Genomic DNA, 14851 nt, shown 5'->3' with positions numbered 1-14851 from the left:
GGACCCCACCAGAACAGAGCTGGTCTCCGCACCTCATTATCTCTGTCTCCCGGGAGACCAGACCTTACAGCCCCGGGGAAGGTGCTCATCTGTCGGTTCCTCCCGCCAGACCTGGGTGGGGGAGGGGAGGGAGGAACTGGGTGCCCTAGGAGGGGCTGCCGCTGGTATCTGGGGAGGGAGGGCGCCAGTCACAGAATTTGCATCTTCAGGCACCTAAGCCCGGGCTGATTTCCCAGTGAAATGAGAATGAGGAGTGTGGGGGGGAGGGGAGCTGACCTGGGCAGAGGACCTTGGTCTCAGAGCCGCCGCTAAGGCGCAGCAGGACTGAGCAGCAAAGCTGTTCCTGGGGCTCTCTGGGAGGGAAGTGTCACTTCTGGGGATTCTCAGGGCCTTTCTCTGGGATGGAAACCTGCAGTTTGAGCTCAGGACTGGGTTTGAGGGTTTCCGTGTCAGATAGATCTGCATGTCCCCATAATGTGACGGGGATCTGAGGGAAATATGCCCGAGTGAGGGATTCTCTAGGATTTCGGGTCCCTAATGGGATGGGTATTTTGACCGATTGTGGTGGAGGATCCGGAGGATTTCCCGTGGAACTGAAGTCCCTACATAGATGAAGGCTTGGTGGGGTGGGGCAGGGGTCTCCATGAGGCTTTCAGGTTTCTGAGGTGTAGATTTGGGGATGCCAGGTTTTTGTCTACCTAATTTCCTTCCATGCCCAAAGGCAGAGGCTGAGGATGTGGAGGAGGTAGGGGTGAGGGTGCTGAGCTGGCAAACAAAGCCACCTGTGCATCCATCCTTCAGGAAGCTCTGAGCCACAACTGATCTGGGAAAACAAACAGGACCAGCTGCTGGGGGTGGGGGTGGGGGGCGAGGAAGAGGTTGAACGGAGGGAGATTGGGGGGCTGGACCAGCCTGGTAGACAAAGGAGGCCGGGATGGGGGGGTACTACAGAAAAGGGACAGGGATCCCAGAGTCCCTTTCCAGCACACGAAATAGGGCTGCCTGACAGACCCTTCTGGCTCTTTCCCCTCTGGGGCTCATTCTTCCCTTTCTCTTGACCCCGAGTCGCAGAGCCTGGGATGGGTACGGGAGGGGACCTCGCCCTCAGAGAGCCCTAGAGGTCTTTGGGCATCAGGCTGTGCTCTGTGAGGGTGCCGGTGCCCATTTCTGAGAACTGCTGGACCCAGACAACTAGAACTAAAAGCCATAGACTATAGAGCAGGGGCAGGACCTGCACCGTGTCCTGATGAGGAAACTGAGGCCCAGAGGAGGGGAGAGGCTGGTGAGTGCCCCGCAGCTTCTGAGTGCGGAGCCAAGACCAGAAGTTAGAGTTCCTCCTCCCACACGGGGTCTCCACCCCAACCTACCCCCACTACGCCCCCCTAGCCTTTGCTATCTCTCTCCCCGCTCCCCAAACCCCCCCACGCACTTCCTGCCGTGGCCGTCGTTTGAACACTGGGACTGGAAACTGCGCTCGCAGGTGGGGCCGCGACCTCAGTGACCCGCCCAAACCCCCAGCCCAGAGGTCCCGCAGATACGACGTGCAGCTTCTGACGGACAACCACGCACCCTGGAGACCATCACCCTGGACCCCCGTCACCGACCCCCGCCAGCACCCAGCCTGACTCACTCTCCACCCTTCGGACCTCAGCCTCCCACCGACGCCCCCGAGCACCCGGCCCCCCGCGCCCGCGCTCCACCCCGCGCGGTCCGCTCGCGCCCCCTGGCGGCCCAGTGCAGAATTGACGGACAGAGGTGGAGAGAGAAACCGAGAAAAGGGGTTTCTCCACAGACTCGACCTGTGAAGCCCAGGCCAAGGGCCGAGACACCAAGGGCCCAGGACTGGATAGTTTGTATTTCCACTTTATGTTTTTCGGGGGAAATTTACTCTATTTGTGTTTGTCTAAACCCACTCTAGTTAGGGAGCCAGAGGGCTGGTCATGGTCTGATCCTGTACCCAAGTAAACTTGGCTGTGGTTGTCCCTGCTCTGACTTGCATCCTCCTAGTTTGGACTTTACGCCCCATATTCTCAGGCCTTGTACTCTTGGTACTCAGCTTCGGATATGTCACCCTCAATAGCACTCCTCGCCCGGAAAAAGACAGAGCTAAGGAAGACTCCAGTTGCACCCCCTACGCTCCCAGCTGCACCCAGAATTTCAAGAGTGGGGAATTCAGTAGGATAGGCAAACCACCACCCCTCCACTCTCACTGGAGCACATTCTCTGCGCCCTTCCCCATGGATATTTGGCCCAACCTAAACACTCTGTTAATTCATTCATTCACAGAGTTTATTGAGCATCTACTGTGTGTTCCACACTGGCTAGCTTTGAGGATAGCAATTGAAAGCAAGGCTGACACAGCCCCTGACTCTTAAGCGGAGCTTACACACCAGTAAAGAAGGCATCAACATACCCATAAACACCCACAAACAGAAGATGAAAAAGACAACACTACAGAGTGATATGCACTATAAAGAAGAAAGAGGGTGATGTGTTGGGACAGCTTCACCCAGGAGATAGCAAAGGAGCCACCACACCAAGATCTTGTGACTAAGACACCCCAGGAAACTGGAACAGCAAATGCAAAGGTTCTGAAGACAGAATGAGGTTGACACTTGGAAGAAGGAATAGGCTTCTCAGAGCTGAGGTAGCTGCATTTAGCCTTTGAGGCCTTTTAGTCCCAGGAGACCAGATGGCTCCAGCACCGGCTTTAGAGTCGTTCTAGGGGCCTCCCTGGTGGCACAAGGGGTTGAGATGCAACCTATGAAGCTGTCTGGGAGCTACCCAAATGGCGCAGCAGATGTCTCCTGACATGCCTGCTGCTCCCCTCAGCAGTGTATTTCAGTCAGTCTGCCTGTTCTGCCTCCTACTCTGTCTCTGGTGATTCCTCTCACCCCCTGCACCTCTGGCCTGTACCTCAGTTCTTGTATGCATAAATAAATAAATCTTGTATGCATAAACAAATAAGTAAATCCTTAAAAAAAAAAAGAGTCGAAAGGTCTAAATCCTAATCTTACTCTGACACTGCTTAGTGATGTGAATTTGTAAAAGGCCCTGCTTGAGCCTTGAACCTCAGTTTCCGCATCTGTATACTCGAACTACCTCATTGGATTGTTGAGTCTATAAAGAAAGCACACTTGACTCACCAGAGCAGCAGTTACTCTCCTTCTCAAGCACCCCTCCACTCCTGCTGGGAGACTCCCTCCCCTATTAAGGAAAACATAATTTTGCCAGAAGCCTTCTGTATTTTTGTCAGCTATGGTGGTTAGAGAATTCTGCTGCATATTGTGGGGATATGTCCTCCCTGGAGCTTCCCTTGGAGCCCCAAGACTTTCCCATTCCCTCTCCCACCCTTCCCACCACGCACAGGCCCAGAGATTGGGGGCAAGAGCTTAAGATCTTCAGTCAAAAGAAAAGCTCAGGTTCACATTTCTACTAGGCCATTTCTCAGCTGTGGCGCCTCTTCGACCACGGTCTGGAATTTTTGTGGGCCTCTGTTCATCTACCAAACGCAGGAGAGTAATCGTGCCTACCTCACCGGGTCGTTGCGAGAGTTAGCTGAGATCATGAACCTAAAAGTTCTGAGAAGAGCAGTTGGCCTGAACCAGGCCCTCAGCAATCTGCTGCTAACTCCCAGGCAGACGTCGGACTGAGTGTGCTGCCCTTGGGGCTTTGTCTGGCGGCTGACGGAGTCGTAGCTCACTCCCGCCTAAGGCTGAAACGTCTACCTTTTCATTACCGGGAGCTGCTCCCCTAGTTGCTGTTATTTCGAAGCACTTGACAAAATCCAACCTGCCGCCTTTCACGGTCCCTGCGCCGCCTTGCGGCAGGTGCTGTCCACGGCGCGCTGTCGGCCCCTCCTCGCTGGAGACTCCCGGGGCGCAGCGCCTGGTCGGGCGACTCCCATTTGAGAGGAAAGGGGCCGCGACAGATCGGTCTTCCAGGGGAAAAAGGGCCGAGGGGCGCGAGGAAAGTCGCTGGCGGAGAGCATTCTCTTCCTCCGCCCTCGTGTCACCCAAAAGAGGGTCTCGACCTAAGAGATTAGACGTCGGGAAAGAACTTGGGCGCCTCGAGGGAAGAATGTGCCGTCTTAGCCCAGTTGGGGATCCCAGAGTGTCCCGGTACCTCGTCCCCGAGGGTCTGGACCAGGGTGGGCGAATTCTGCCCCAGGGTCAGGTGCGCCTTGCCGGGCTGCGCGCTTCCCCGCCCCACAAAATAAACAGCAGTCAACCTCGGCTCGACGGGGCGCGACTGTACCTGGGCAGTTTCCACTGTAATCCCTGAGGGCTGCGGGAAGGGCCTCCGGCTCACGGGGACACCAGAGCTGACAGACGCCGACCTGCTGACTCAGCTACACACCCCCCCCCCCCCCCCCCCGCTCCAGGCCGCCCTCCCGCAGCCTCTCGGTTTCCCGGCAGGACGGCGCTCACAGCCCGCTACACACTCACAGCTGGGGCGGGTTTCATTTAGAGGAGGCGGGAGGGAGGGAGAGCCTCCAGCAGCCCGGGTCCAGCCCCTAGGTCCCCCATCCCCTCAGCGGGTGGGGCGGGCCTCGGCCAAAGAGGGGTTCACGAGGCACCGAGCGTTTGGTACCTTTCTTTTTGCCGGCAGCGGCACGAGCTGTGCTCCCGCGACGGGCTAAGCCCCCGCCTGCCTCGCTCTCTGGGAAGAGGCGCTTCCAGGGCCATGGATGCCCACTGCGGAGCGACTGCGCGAACATGGAACATCAGGGAGCGCGGAGGTCTGCGCAGGGTGCGCTCAGCCAAGGTGGAAAACGGCGCGTGAGCGATCGCTGGCTGCACATGGACTGAGTTGGGAGGCAGAGCGCTGTCCTGGCCCAACTTCAGCTCCCAGCCCTCGGTTCCCCAGACTGCAACCCCCGAGAGAAACCCACCAACATGGGAAAATCCTTGACCTCTCAGAACTCCTCAACTACTGCAAGGCAGATCGTAGGAATGTATCATGTGTGAGCTGAAGGGATAAAGGAGAGAAAGAACACTGGCTTCGTGGGGCCAATCTGAACCCCAAAGGGGTTCCCAATATAGTTATATTCTCTCTGAAGTTTTTCTCTGTAGAGAGTTAGATGGTTTTGTGCTTCGTTTAACACCAGAAACAAATCCCCGCTGCTTGTTCCACCTGGTCTCCTGGAGCAGAAGGTGCTGGGGAGAGTGGAAGCCTCTGGGATATTTGGGGCTTCTGCCACAGCCTGGGGGCCTCCTATACTTACCTCTGCAGGTCCCTAAACCCTTAAGTTAGGAGAGTGTGGTCAGATGATCCTCATAACCTGGAAAAATCCTACCAACCTGCGCCCCTGAACTGAAAGCTTGGGCGCTCAGACTGATTTAGGATCTTTAGCCTCTAGAGGGGCTGAACTGTCATGTGACAGGTACATGGGGAAGGACTTGGGGTTGGAGGGGAATAAAACGATTCTTTTTGATCATTGTAAGCAAAGGGAGGAGGAGAGAGGCAAGCTGGGGCAGATGTCCCTTAGTCCCCTTACCCTTCTCTGGTTAGGACACTTTTAAGTATCCCAATTTCCAGGGACAGTAGTTCATCCAGGAGAAGGGAACGATACTCACTGGCATGCTTGGAGTGGCAGTAGCAGCCACCACAGTGGTCAGCTGCTCTCCTACTGGCCAGTGCTTTGTGCAGTGATCATAATCCCTCCTCTGCCCACCCCACTCCCTAGTTCCTAGCTCCATGCCCCGGCCCCATAATGGCTCCCCAGGAAGATCATCCAACCACTGTGTGGGGTGTGTGTGGTAAACACAACTCCTAAATGGATGGTAATGTCATTGTTGTTCAGAACCAGAGGGGCTTCAGAGTATAAGACAAGTGCTGAAATCAGCACCACGGACAGCACCAGGACCTCACCAGTCTCGAACACCCACTAGTTCCTCATTCGTGTTAGTGCCTCTGTCATGACACAGCACGGGGTGACTACTGTTGGCCCCATACATATGTGTGGAAATGGGATTCAGAGGGGCAAATCGCCCCCCGCCCCCCTGGGTCACAATAGTTAACATGAAGAAGAGCCTAGACCTCAATCCAGGGATCAAGGCTGAGAAGACAGTCTCTATATGCATGCATGGGAAGAGAGGAAGGCTCTGTAATGAATCAAATGCACTGGAGGGGAAGATCTGACTTCCCATTTCGCCAACTTATGTGCTGCACTGGTGAGGCCTGGGGCTGTAGGTGGAAGGCAGAGAGCAGGTGCTGACTCAGCCCAGAATCTCCATGCCCGGAGGCCAAGGAGTCCTGCAAGGGAAAGAGCCTGGGATTGTGGAAGTCAAGACCAAACCAACTCTGATGTTCTGACCTGTGGGTTCTGATCCTGCCATCCAGCACCATTTATCTGGACCCATAGGAGGCTGTGCCCTTGTGCTGGGCAGGGAAGTGGAAAGTCAGCGGAACACTTAGGAAAACTGTCTTAATCAATGGACCATGTTCATCCCAGGACCTCTGGTTTTCCTCCTGCAAAATAGGACCATGTTGCAAGAGGCCTTCTAGCCTCAACAAACAACTATGAACCAGAGACACACTATGGGGGGTGGGGGCAGGGAAAGGAGGGATTGGGGTCAAAATAAGGGGGTTGCAATTGTATGGGGAATATAAAAATAAAATTTTTTAAAAAGAGGCCTTCTAGCCTGACCTGGAATGGTCTCTGGGATAACTTCCCCCACAATTCCCAATTTCATCACTTCAACCCAAATCCATAAAAGGAACCATACTGGGGACCCTGAGCATCCCATTTTCCCAGACTGCTTAGGGAGTTGGGGAGCTGAATTTTTAACGCTAAGAGTTCTTATGGAACCTAATTGTCTGCACAGCTTGTGTTGGGCAGTGGGCAGGGGGGAGTGGAGCTGACAATGTTCCCATCAACACCTCTTTAGAGGGCTCACCTGTCCACTTCCACATTCCTGTGCCTCAGAACCACAATGACAGTCATGTGACACTGTTTGAGGAGGACAACTTCCGGGGTTGCAAGTCTGAACTCAGTGATGACTACCCATCCCTGTCCTCCATGTGCTGGACCCACAAGGATGTGGGTTCCCTAAAAGTCAGCTCTAGCACGTGATTCCTGGGGTAAGAACAGAGGAAATGAAAAGAGCAGGAAGGCATTGGAGACCAGGGAGGAGAGTAGGGACCATGGCCAAGAGCCATGGTGATGAGAGACAGCCCCCTGGAGAAAGGGGAAGTGAGGTGATGGAGACAGACTGGGAAGGAGACTGGGTGCAGGTAATGGGAGAAAATTAGTGAGGGGGACAATATGGGATAGAGAGGGAGACTGAAAGCATGAATGGGGAGGCAGTGGAGGGTGGGAATAGGAAATGAGGAGGCTAGGAAGGTGACAGGAAGACCAGGAGCAATGAGCAGGCAGGGAGAGATCCAAGTACAGAAACCTGAAGAATGGTTTTGGAGTTGGGGGTTGGGGTCTGAGCAAGAGGACAGTCACTAGTGGAGGACATAGGTGAGGGTGAGGGCAGAGTCTACTTACCATCCCTGTACCCTCGTTGGCCTGGGGGGGGTGGCCTATCAGTACCCAGGCTACCAGGGCTACCAGTATGTACTGGAGCAGGACCAGCACTGTAGGGAGTTCTGTACAGTAGATTTGGCACACAGGCCCACAATAGTCAGCACTACACCCTGCAGCACCAGCACCTCCCCTGGAGATGCTAATAAATGTCCCTTGAACTTGCCTGTCCCTCTACCTTCTTCTCAGTGTCTTGCTTTATGATCCCCTTTCTTATCTTTCAGATGATCCCTCCCTGCCAACTTGACCCATCCCTCAAGCTCTAGGACCTTACTGCAGAATAGAAACTTGCTTAGGGTGTCTGACGCTAGCCTGATGGGGTTGAGAAAAAAACTCCTGGTAAAAAAAACAAAAAACAAAAAAAGAAAACAACCTCCTGGGGATCCTGCTCGGTACTACCAGTACATTCATTCCCTGTCCTTGGTAAAAGCCAGCAGCTCAGGATAAGGGTACCAAGGGCAGCTTTGCCATCCTCTGATTGGAATGCTCACCCCCATATGCGCCCTGGCTCATAGCTGAATTTCAGCCTAGAAACGCGCATGCGCGCGCGTGCACACACACACACACACACACACACACACACACACACAACCAGGTACCACCATGCAGGGCAAGATCTTTTTAACTCTTGCAAGAGCTCTGTTGACTCCTCTCCCACCCCCAGGGCATTTCTAGTTTTTGTCTTCACCCGGGCTCCCTATCCAGCCCAGGGCCTGCCTTACAGAAGAAGAAGGGAGTGGGTGGAGCAATTCCCATGCCTCCCCAGGCCTGTAAGGGGGAGACTGCCTCTCTGAGTCCAATGCCCTACCCCACCCTTTGAATAATAAAAATCCTTTACCTGGTATTGAGCTCCGCGTTTACAAACATTTCACTCTCCTCTTCTCAGCTTCCTTCTTCCTCCCTCCTCCCTCCTCAAGGCCTGATGAGGTGGAGTGGCCACCCTTCAGCCACCGCCCACAGTGAGCTGGGTTCTAGGGTGGCATGGCAGGGAGGAGTGTGGTAGCAGCCATCAGAGCCCCTGGCACCAGTATCATTTCTCTTCAGTTCCCTCTGTGGGCCAGGTAATGATGCCCCCAATCTTCCTTAGACAGGGTCTCCTTGGGACTCCCCTCATCCTACCCCTTAGGGATGCTTGTATTTTCAAGCCCTTTTGGATCTATGGATGGGGAACAGTGGTCCTGATCACTGCCCCCCCCAGCCCAGGAAAGCAGGCAGGCAATGCTGAACAGTCAGGCATGGAGCTGGGCAGTCCCCAGGGGCCCAATTGTGCAAAATCAGGCACCTGCTTCCTTGAGAAAATCCCTGGGATCCAGGTGCATGGCATTCCTGAGTGTCTCAAGTCTCCTGCCTATAAACTGGGGTGACTGATTCCTTCCTTATCTTTTTTTAAGATTTATTTATTTAGGCATACAAGAACTGGGGTGCAGGCCAGAGGTGTGTGGGGGGGGGCAGGTGAGAGGATTCACCAGAGACAGAGTGGAGAGCAGAATAGGCAGATCTACTGAAATACACTGCTGAGGGGAGCAGCAGGTGAGTCAGGAGAGGTCTGCTGCACCCTGTGAGTATCTCCCTGGCTGGGAATCGAACTCGTGCTGCAGTGGCTGTGGATAGCTCCAGAGTGCCGCGTCTTAACCCCTTGTGCCACCAGGGAGGCTCTCCTTCCTTATCTTTCTCACAGAGTTATTGAGAGGATTCAATGAGAACCTCCTAAACATGCTTGTGATGTTATGGAAAAGCACTGGGCCAGCCAATGTAAGGTCCTCCCTTGCCACCCCCTCCCCATGGACCCCGGCTTTGCACAGGAGACCAAGGACCAGAGCTCCAGGTAAGGTGTGAATTCTGCTCTTACCTGGCTGGGTTCTAAGGTTTATGGTCCCTGTTGCATTTGACCGTCCTAGCACCTTCCACACTTCATCCATTCCACCAAAGAAGAAACTGGCGTTTTGAGAGGAAGAAGCCCTGATGAGGTCACTCACTTGGTGATGAAGTCAGAGTTCCTGACCCCAAGTCATACTGTGAAGTGGAAGCTGAACTGAGTTGAAGCTAAAAGCCTCAGATCTTAGCAGAGCCCTGAACCTTATGGGCTCCTGGCCTTTCTGGCTGATCACTGACCCCTAAGTGTCCCGTGGGAAATAGGAATGACAGCTGCATGTACAGAGGCTTGTCCGAGGACCCAGCATAGGTCATAGGAGCCTCATCGTTCTATATGGCGTGTAACCCCATTTTACAGATGAAGAGATGAACCTCTCATCTTTGACCCCACACCTGCCTTTCCCGGGATCCCAGGCCTCAGGGGCAGCGCTGGGGCATCTCCTACCGCAACTTGTAAAGGACCTCCCCGCTCCCCCTAGGGAGAATAGGGTTCTCTGGGTTCCTGGGGTCTCCTCCTAGAGTCAGGACTCAGCCCTCCTCCTAGAGTCCTTCAGACTTTTGCACCCCCCTCCCCAGCAAGGAGGAAGGAACACTCAGTTACAGAAGGAGAAACAAACAGGGTCCCCTGCCGCAGCCGAGCCCCGTAGTCAGATTCCCCAGCGTCCTCTGCCAGGGCCCCGGAGCAGGGATCCTGCGGAGAATGTGGCCTCCCATCCGCTGCCCCATAGCCCAGGCCTCCTCAACCCCTGGGCTCAAGCAGTGAGACAGGCTTTGAGATGCCCAATTCTGACTGTAGCCACTGGGCGCTGCATGGTTATGGAAAGTGGGTTCTTGACCCAGAACCCCGTCCTCAGCCAGCATCCTGCTTTCTCTGGCCTCTGCAGAGCCAGAAAGCCCCCCCACCCCAGTACCCAGAGACCCTAAGCCACCCAGGAAACCGCATCCATTGTGTAACAAGACAGTGTCTCGGCGGGGTTTAAGCAAAGGTGCCCCGGGGCCTCACAGCAGCCGGGTTTGGGGTAACCGGGATGGGAGGGGCTGTGAGATGGAGGGTGCGCCGGGCCGGGAGGGGGGCAGCCAGCCCCGGCAAGACAGCAACCCCGAGCGCGGACCGGGAGAGAAAGGAGACGGGGACAGAAGACCGGGGAGATGGGGGCCGGGGGACGGGGCCTCGCGAGAGGGGGAGGCTCTGTGGAAGTGGCCGGGGAGAGGCCCCGGCGCTGCCCCCGGGGCCCGGGATCCCGGGAACCGCAGGGCCCCGGCCAGGGCCAGGGGGGCGGGGAAGGAGGCCGGGTCTCCAGGGCCGCGGGGAGCGGGCGAGGAGGAAGCGGGAGAAGGGGGGCGCCGCGCGGAGATAAAGGGAGCAACGGCTGCCGGGCCGGGCGCGCAGCGACAGGCGAGAGGGAGGGAAGCGGAAATTTAAAAGTGAAGATGCAGATAACGCAGCCTGGAGACGGGCACCCGGGCTGGGGATGGGGAGCGCGGGGGGAGGGGGAGGAGAGAGAAGCAGCGAGGGGGGCGGGCGAGTGCGGAAAGGGGGGGCGCTGTGGCCCCGGGGCCCGCGGTGGGGCCCGGCGCCCGCCCCGTCGCCGTTCGCCGAGAGCCGGGGAGGCGGAAAAGTCACGCTCTCCCGACCCGACCCGACCCCAGCGGGGGCCCAGCCCATCCCCCGCGCGTCTCCACGGCGGCGGGGCGCGGGGGGCTGCCGGGTGCGCTTGGCTGCCACACGGCGCGTTAGACTTTATTGCGATGGGGCGATAAGAGGGGCGGGGGCCGGGCCGGGGCCGAGGCGGCGGTGCTGTAATTAAAACGGAAATTGCGGCCCCTGCCCGCGCGGGGGCCGGAGGGTTCCCGGCAGCCCGTAGCTGGGAGCGCAGCTCCAGGACACCCCCCGCTCGCGCCCCCCCCCCACCACACCCAGGCTGCCCCCTCCCGCCAGGCCTGCCGGACCCGGCGCGTCTTCTCCCTGCCACCCGCGGTCGCCTCGGGCGGGGATCGGTGCCCCGGAGCGCAAAGCCTGACGCGCCCCCCTTTCTCGTCCCCCACCCCCGCCGCCCAGTCCCCGGCGGCGATGAGACAGAGCGGCGCCTCCCAGCCCCTGCTGATCAACATGTACCTGCCAGGTACCGGGGACCAGCCGGGAGCTGGAGGCACCCGGGCCCGGGGCGGGCAGTCAGGGCTCAGGCTTGGGAAGGGGGTGCAGGGGCCCAAGGGAAGGGGGGCGCGGCCCAGAGACTCGAATTGTTGGGAGCACTGAGCAGTCGGGGCACTAGGGAACCTCAAAGGCAGATGCAGAGCTCTGAGATGTTAGTGTGGGGTCCAGGGGACTCGAAGTGAGCAGGCTGGGGACCCGGGGGCCGGGCGCAGGCTCAGGGGCGGCGAGCCCCGGCGCAGGCTCCGTGGTCGGCGGGCGGCGCGGTGCGCGGGCCGTGCCGGGAGGCCGGGTCCGCGGGCGTCGCCCGGCGCCCTCGTGGCTCCTCACCTCGGTGCGCCGAGTGTGGCTACGGCCCCAGCCCTCGCGGCGCCGGCCTCTGCTCTCCGACGGGCTCCGCACGATCCGGCTCGGCTGGCGCAAAACTCGCTCGGCTTTATAAGGCTCCCGCCGGCCCGTTCGGAAAGCGGATTTCCTTTTTCCTGGACGCGTTTCCTGACTCGGGCGTTCTGGAGGGGCTCTGCGCCGCGCGCTCCGGGCTTAGGCTCCAGGAGGAGGAGCCGCGATTCGGGGCCCCAGTCTCACGCCCGGGAACCCAGGCACTCCCACCCGCCTCGAGCCTTGTCCCGGGGCCCCTCGCGTCAAGCCCACGACCTCCTGCCCGGGCCGCCTGACTGTTTTCTCCTGCTGCTGCAGATCCCGTCGGAGACGGTCTCTTCAAGGAAGGGAAGAGCCCTGGTTGGGGGCCGCTGAGTCCCGCGGTACAGAAAGGTGAGCTGGCCAGCGCAGCGGACGGGTGGAGCCAAGGACAATGGATAGGGTCTGAGGGACCCGTCCAGAAGGACAGGTGACAACCATCTCTCGGATAGAGGGTCCAGGGCATGATTGTGTGGGAAACTGGGGGTAAATTTTGCTTGGTGTTGCTTCCTGCATTTTCCAAGTCCTGGGGCTGGACTTGCAGGACAGGCCAGATGGAGAGGCTCCTAGACCCTGGTCCCTAGGGACTGCAAATAGTGCTCATGCTGTGGGCTCCGGGCTGAGACCCTGGCAGCAGGAGTGAGAGGCCGCAGCACTGCCCAGTATGTGGACAGGAAAATTACACCCTGGCCACTCCTGTCTGGGTCATCACTAGCACCAGGGCCAGTGCCCTGCCCCGCTAGTCCCTCACTGACCCCCCTCCCAAGTCTGCTGGGTCAGTGCAGTTGCTTCCAGGCTCTCCACCGCTGCACCGCAGGTGGGTAAATTATTCTAGGCACTGCCCTGTTGACTGAATCCTAGCTGGCTTTCCAGGCAAAACCTCCCCACAGCCCATGATCCCGTTGGTATCCTAGACCTCACCAAGTTACAGAAACCACAAAATACAAAGTCGGTGATTGCTTTATCCAAAAGGAAATACAAAGTCAAACAGGAACAGATTTCCAAGCCACTGAGGTCGCCCAGCCATAAGTGCCACTGCACATTTTTCATCCAAACTGTCCCTTGCTTCTGACCCTAAAATTCGATCTTCCTCACTTGGAGCCGGACAGTGCCTTGCTGGACTGGTGTGGAGTTGGGGGTGAAATTAGAGTGGAGGGCTGTGTCTGGTTCTGAGTAGTTGAAAAAGGGAGAAAGCTTCACTAGGTTTGAAGCAATACTCAGATGTCTTTAAAGAAAATCCATCTTATTCTAAAAGAGTTGTGGAAATAATTGTATCAAGATTTTTCTCAACATCTGACGCTTCAAGATGGGGGAGAAGGTGTTCTGAGGTGGAGGGGTCCCACTTTCAGCACCTGCACATTCTGGGAAAAATCTTTTGCTTCCAGCAATCCCTAAATCAGGAGGGGCAAAGAACTGGTAGTCAGACCAAAGAAGTGGGGAGGCAGGGAACCAGGCACAGCGGTTTCCAGGGCGCACCTCCATTCTCAGAGCCGTGCACCAAGCCCCTAGGAAACAGGACACCTTCTCGCTCCAGGAAACCCGTCTGTTCCGAAGGGGGGAAAAAAAAAAAAGGCAGAACTGGTGTAGAGCCGGCTCAGCGCTCCAAATCGCCAGGCAGAGGTGGGTAGGGAACACAGGGCTTGCCCCTCCTCTCACTCACAGGGCCTCGGGCTTCCCTTCCCATCCTGTGTGCCAGCCACCACCTCTGCTCCATCTCAGGTGGGGCTGGTGCACCTGTACGCCTTTGGGGCTGTGTCTTCCCAGTGGGCAGGTGGTCTTGCTGTGCACGCCTGCCTTCCCCTGGACCTTCTGGATGTGGTCCAGCTGGGAAGGGGCAGTCCAGCCACCTGGGCTGGGCAGTCAGTGCAGTTGTGGTGCAGGTTGTCTGAATAAGGGCGCCTCCCTCCCCCATTCTCACAAAGCCCGGCAGCGGAGGAGCCAAGCCGTCCTAAGCGGGAAGGTCTTTGCATTGGGCAAAGCGCGGTAAAGGCCAGGGGCTGCTCTGCCCACCGACTCCTCCCTGGCCCGCCGCCCCAGCGGTGCCCAGCTGCGCGGCTGGACCAGCCTTTTCCCTCTTGGACACCGGCTCCGTCTCCTGCCTCCCCTCTCCCCCACCCCCAGCCTCCCCGCCCTGGCTGACCGCCCTCCCTCCCACAGGCAGCGGGCAGATCCAGCTGTGGCAGTTCCTGCTGGAGCTGCTGGCCGACCGCGCCAACGCCGGCTGCATCGCGTGGGAGGGCGGCCACGGCGAGTTCAAGCTCACCGACCCCGACGAGGTGGCGCGGCGCTGGGGCGAGCGCAAGAGCAAGCCCAACATGAACTACGACAAGCTCAGCCGCGCGCTGCGCTACTACTACGACAAGAACATCATGAGCAAGGTGCACGGCAAGCGCTACGCCTACCGCTTCGACTTCCAGGGCCTGGCGCAGGCCTGCCAGCCGCCCCCCGCGCACGCCCACGCCGCCGCGGCCGCGGCCGCCGCGGCAGCCGCCCAGGACGGCGCGCTCTACAAGCTGCCCGCCGGCCTGGCCCCGCTGCCCTTCCCCGGCCTCTCCAAGCTCAACCTCATGGCCGCCTCGGCGGGCGTCGCGCCCGCCGGCTTCTCCTACTGGCCCGGCCCGGGCCCCGCCGCCACGGCGGCCGCCACCGCTGCGCTGTACCCCAGCCCCGGCTTGCAGCCCCCGCCCGGGCCTTTCGGCGCCGTGGCCGCCGCCTCGCACTTGGGGGTCACTACCACTAGACGGGCGGCCCCGACCCCAGACGGAACCCGGCCCCGGCCTGCGCGCGTCCGGAGAGCGGGCCGAGCCGCCCCCACCGGTTCTTTGACCTCGGATTCTGCTCCCCCGCGGCGCCCAGCCCGGGGGGGAGGGTCATAA

At 58.5% G+C, this 14851-nt stretch overlaps 2 protein-coding genes across 2 annotated transcripts; both read left to right on the top strand.

The window, feature by feature from the left end:
• Positions 1-4080: 4080 nt before the first annotated feature.
• On the top strand, positions 4081-7680 carry CRYBA2 (crystallin beta A2). Its single transcript, XM_037522146.1, is given in 9 exon segments — positions 4081-4176; positions 4538-4674; positions 4676-4721; positions 4723-4784; positions 5514-5569; positions 5572-5651; positions 6932-7076; positions 7527-7598; positions 7601-7680. Coding segments are annotated over 9 exon segments (774 nt in total).
• Positions 7681-11315: 3635 nt separating this feature from the next.
• FEV (FEV transcription factor, ETS family member) lies at positions 11316-14851 on the top strand. Its single transcript, XM_037522145.1, has 3 exons — positions 11316-11529; positions 12255-12329; positions 14133-14851. Exons 1-3 carry the CDS (start codon positions 11478-11480, stop codon positions 14849-14851), a joined length of 846 nt encoding a protein of 281 aa, XP_037378042.1. The 5' UTR covers positions 11316-11477.

This window comes from Talpa occidentalis, unplaced genomic scaffold (assembly GCF_014898055.3).
Source record: "Talpa occidentalis isolate TD23 unplaced genomic scaffold, MPIMG_talOcc4v2.1 talOcc4.3, whole genome shotgun sequence".
Taxonomy (NCBI): domain Eukaryota; kingdom Metazoa; phylum Chordata; class Mammalia; order Eulipotyphla; family Talpidae; genus Talpa; species Talpa occidentalis.
Note: the sequence above shows the minus strand (reverse complement) of the source record. Positions and strands in the feature narration are given on the sequence as shown.

Coding starts and splice junctions, on each gene's coding strand:
- FEV (XM_037522145.1), top strand. CDS start 11,478: ATGAGACAGAGCGGCGCCTCCCAGCCCCTGCTGATCAACATGTACCTG. Junction 11,530..12,254: donor GATCAACATGTACCTGCCAG/GTACCGGGGACC, acceptor CTGCTGCTGCAG/ATCCCGTCGGAGACGGTCTC. Junction 12,330..14,132: donor GAGTCCCGCGGTACAGAAAG/GTGAGCTGGCCA, acceptor TCCCTCCCACAG/GCAGCGGGCAGATCCAGCTG.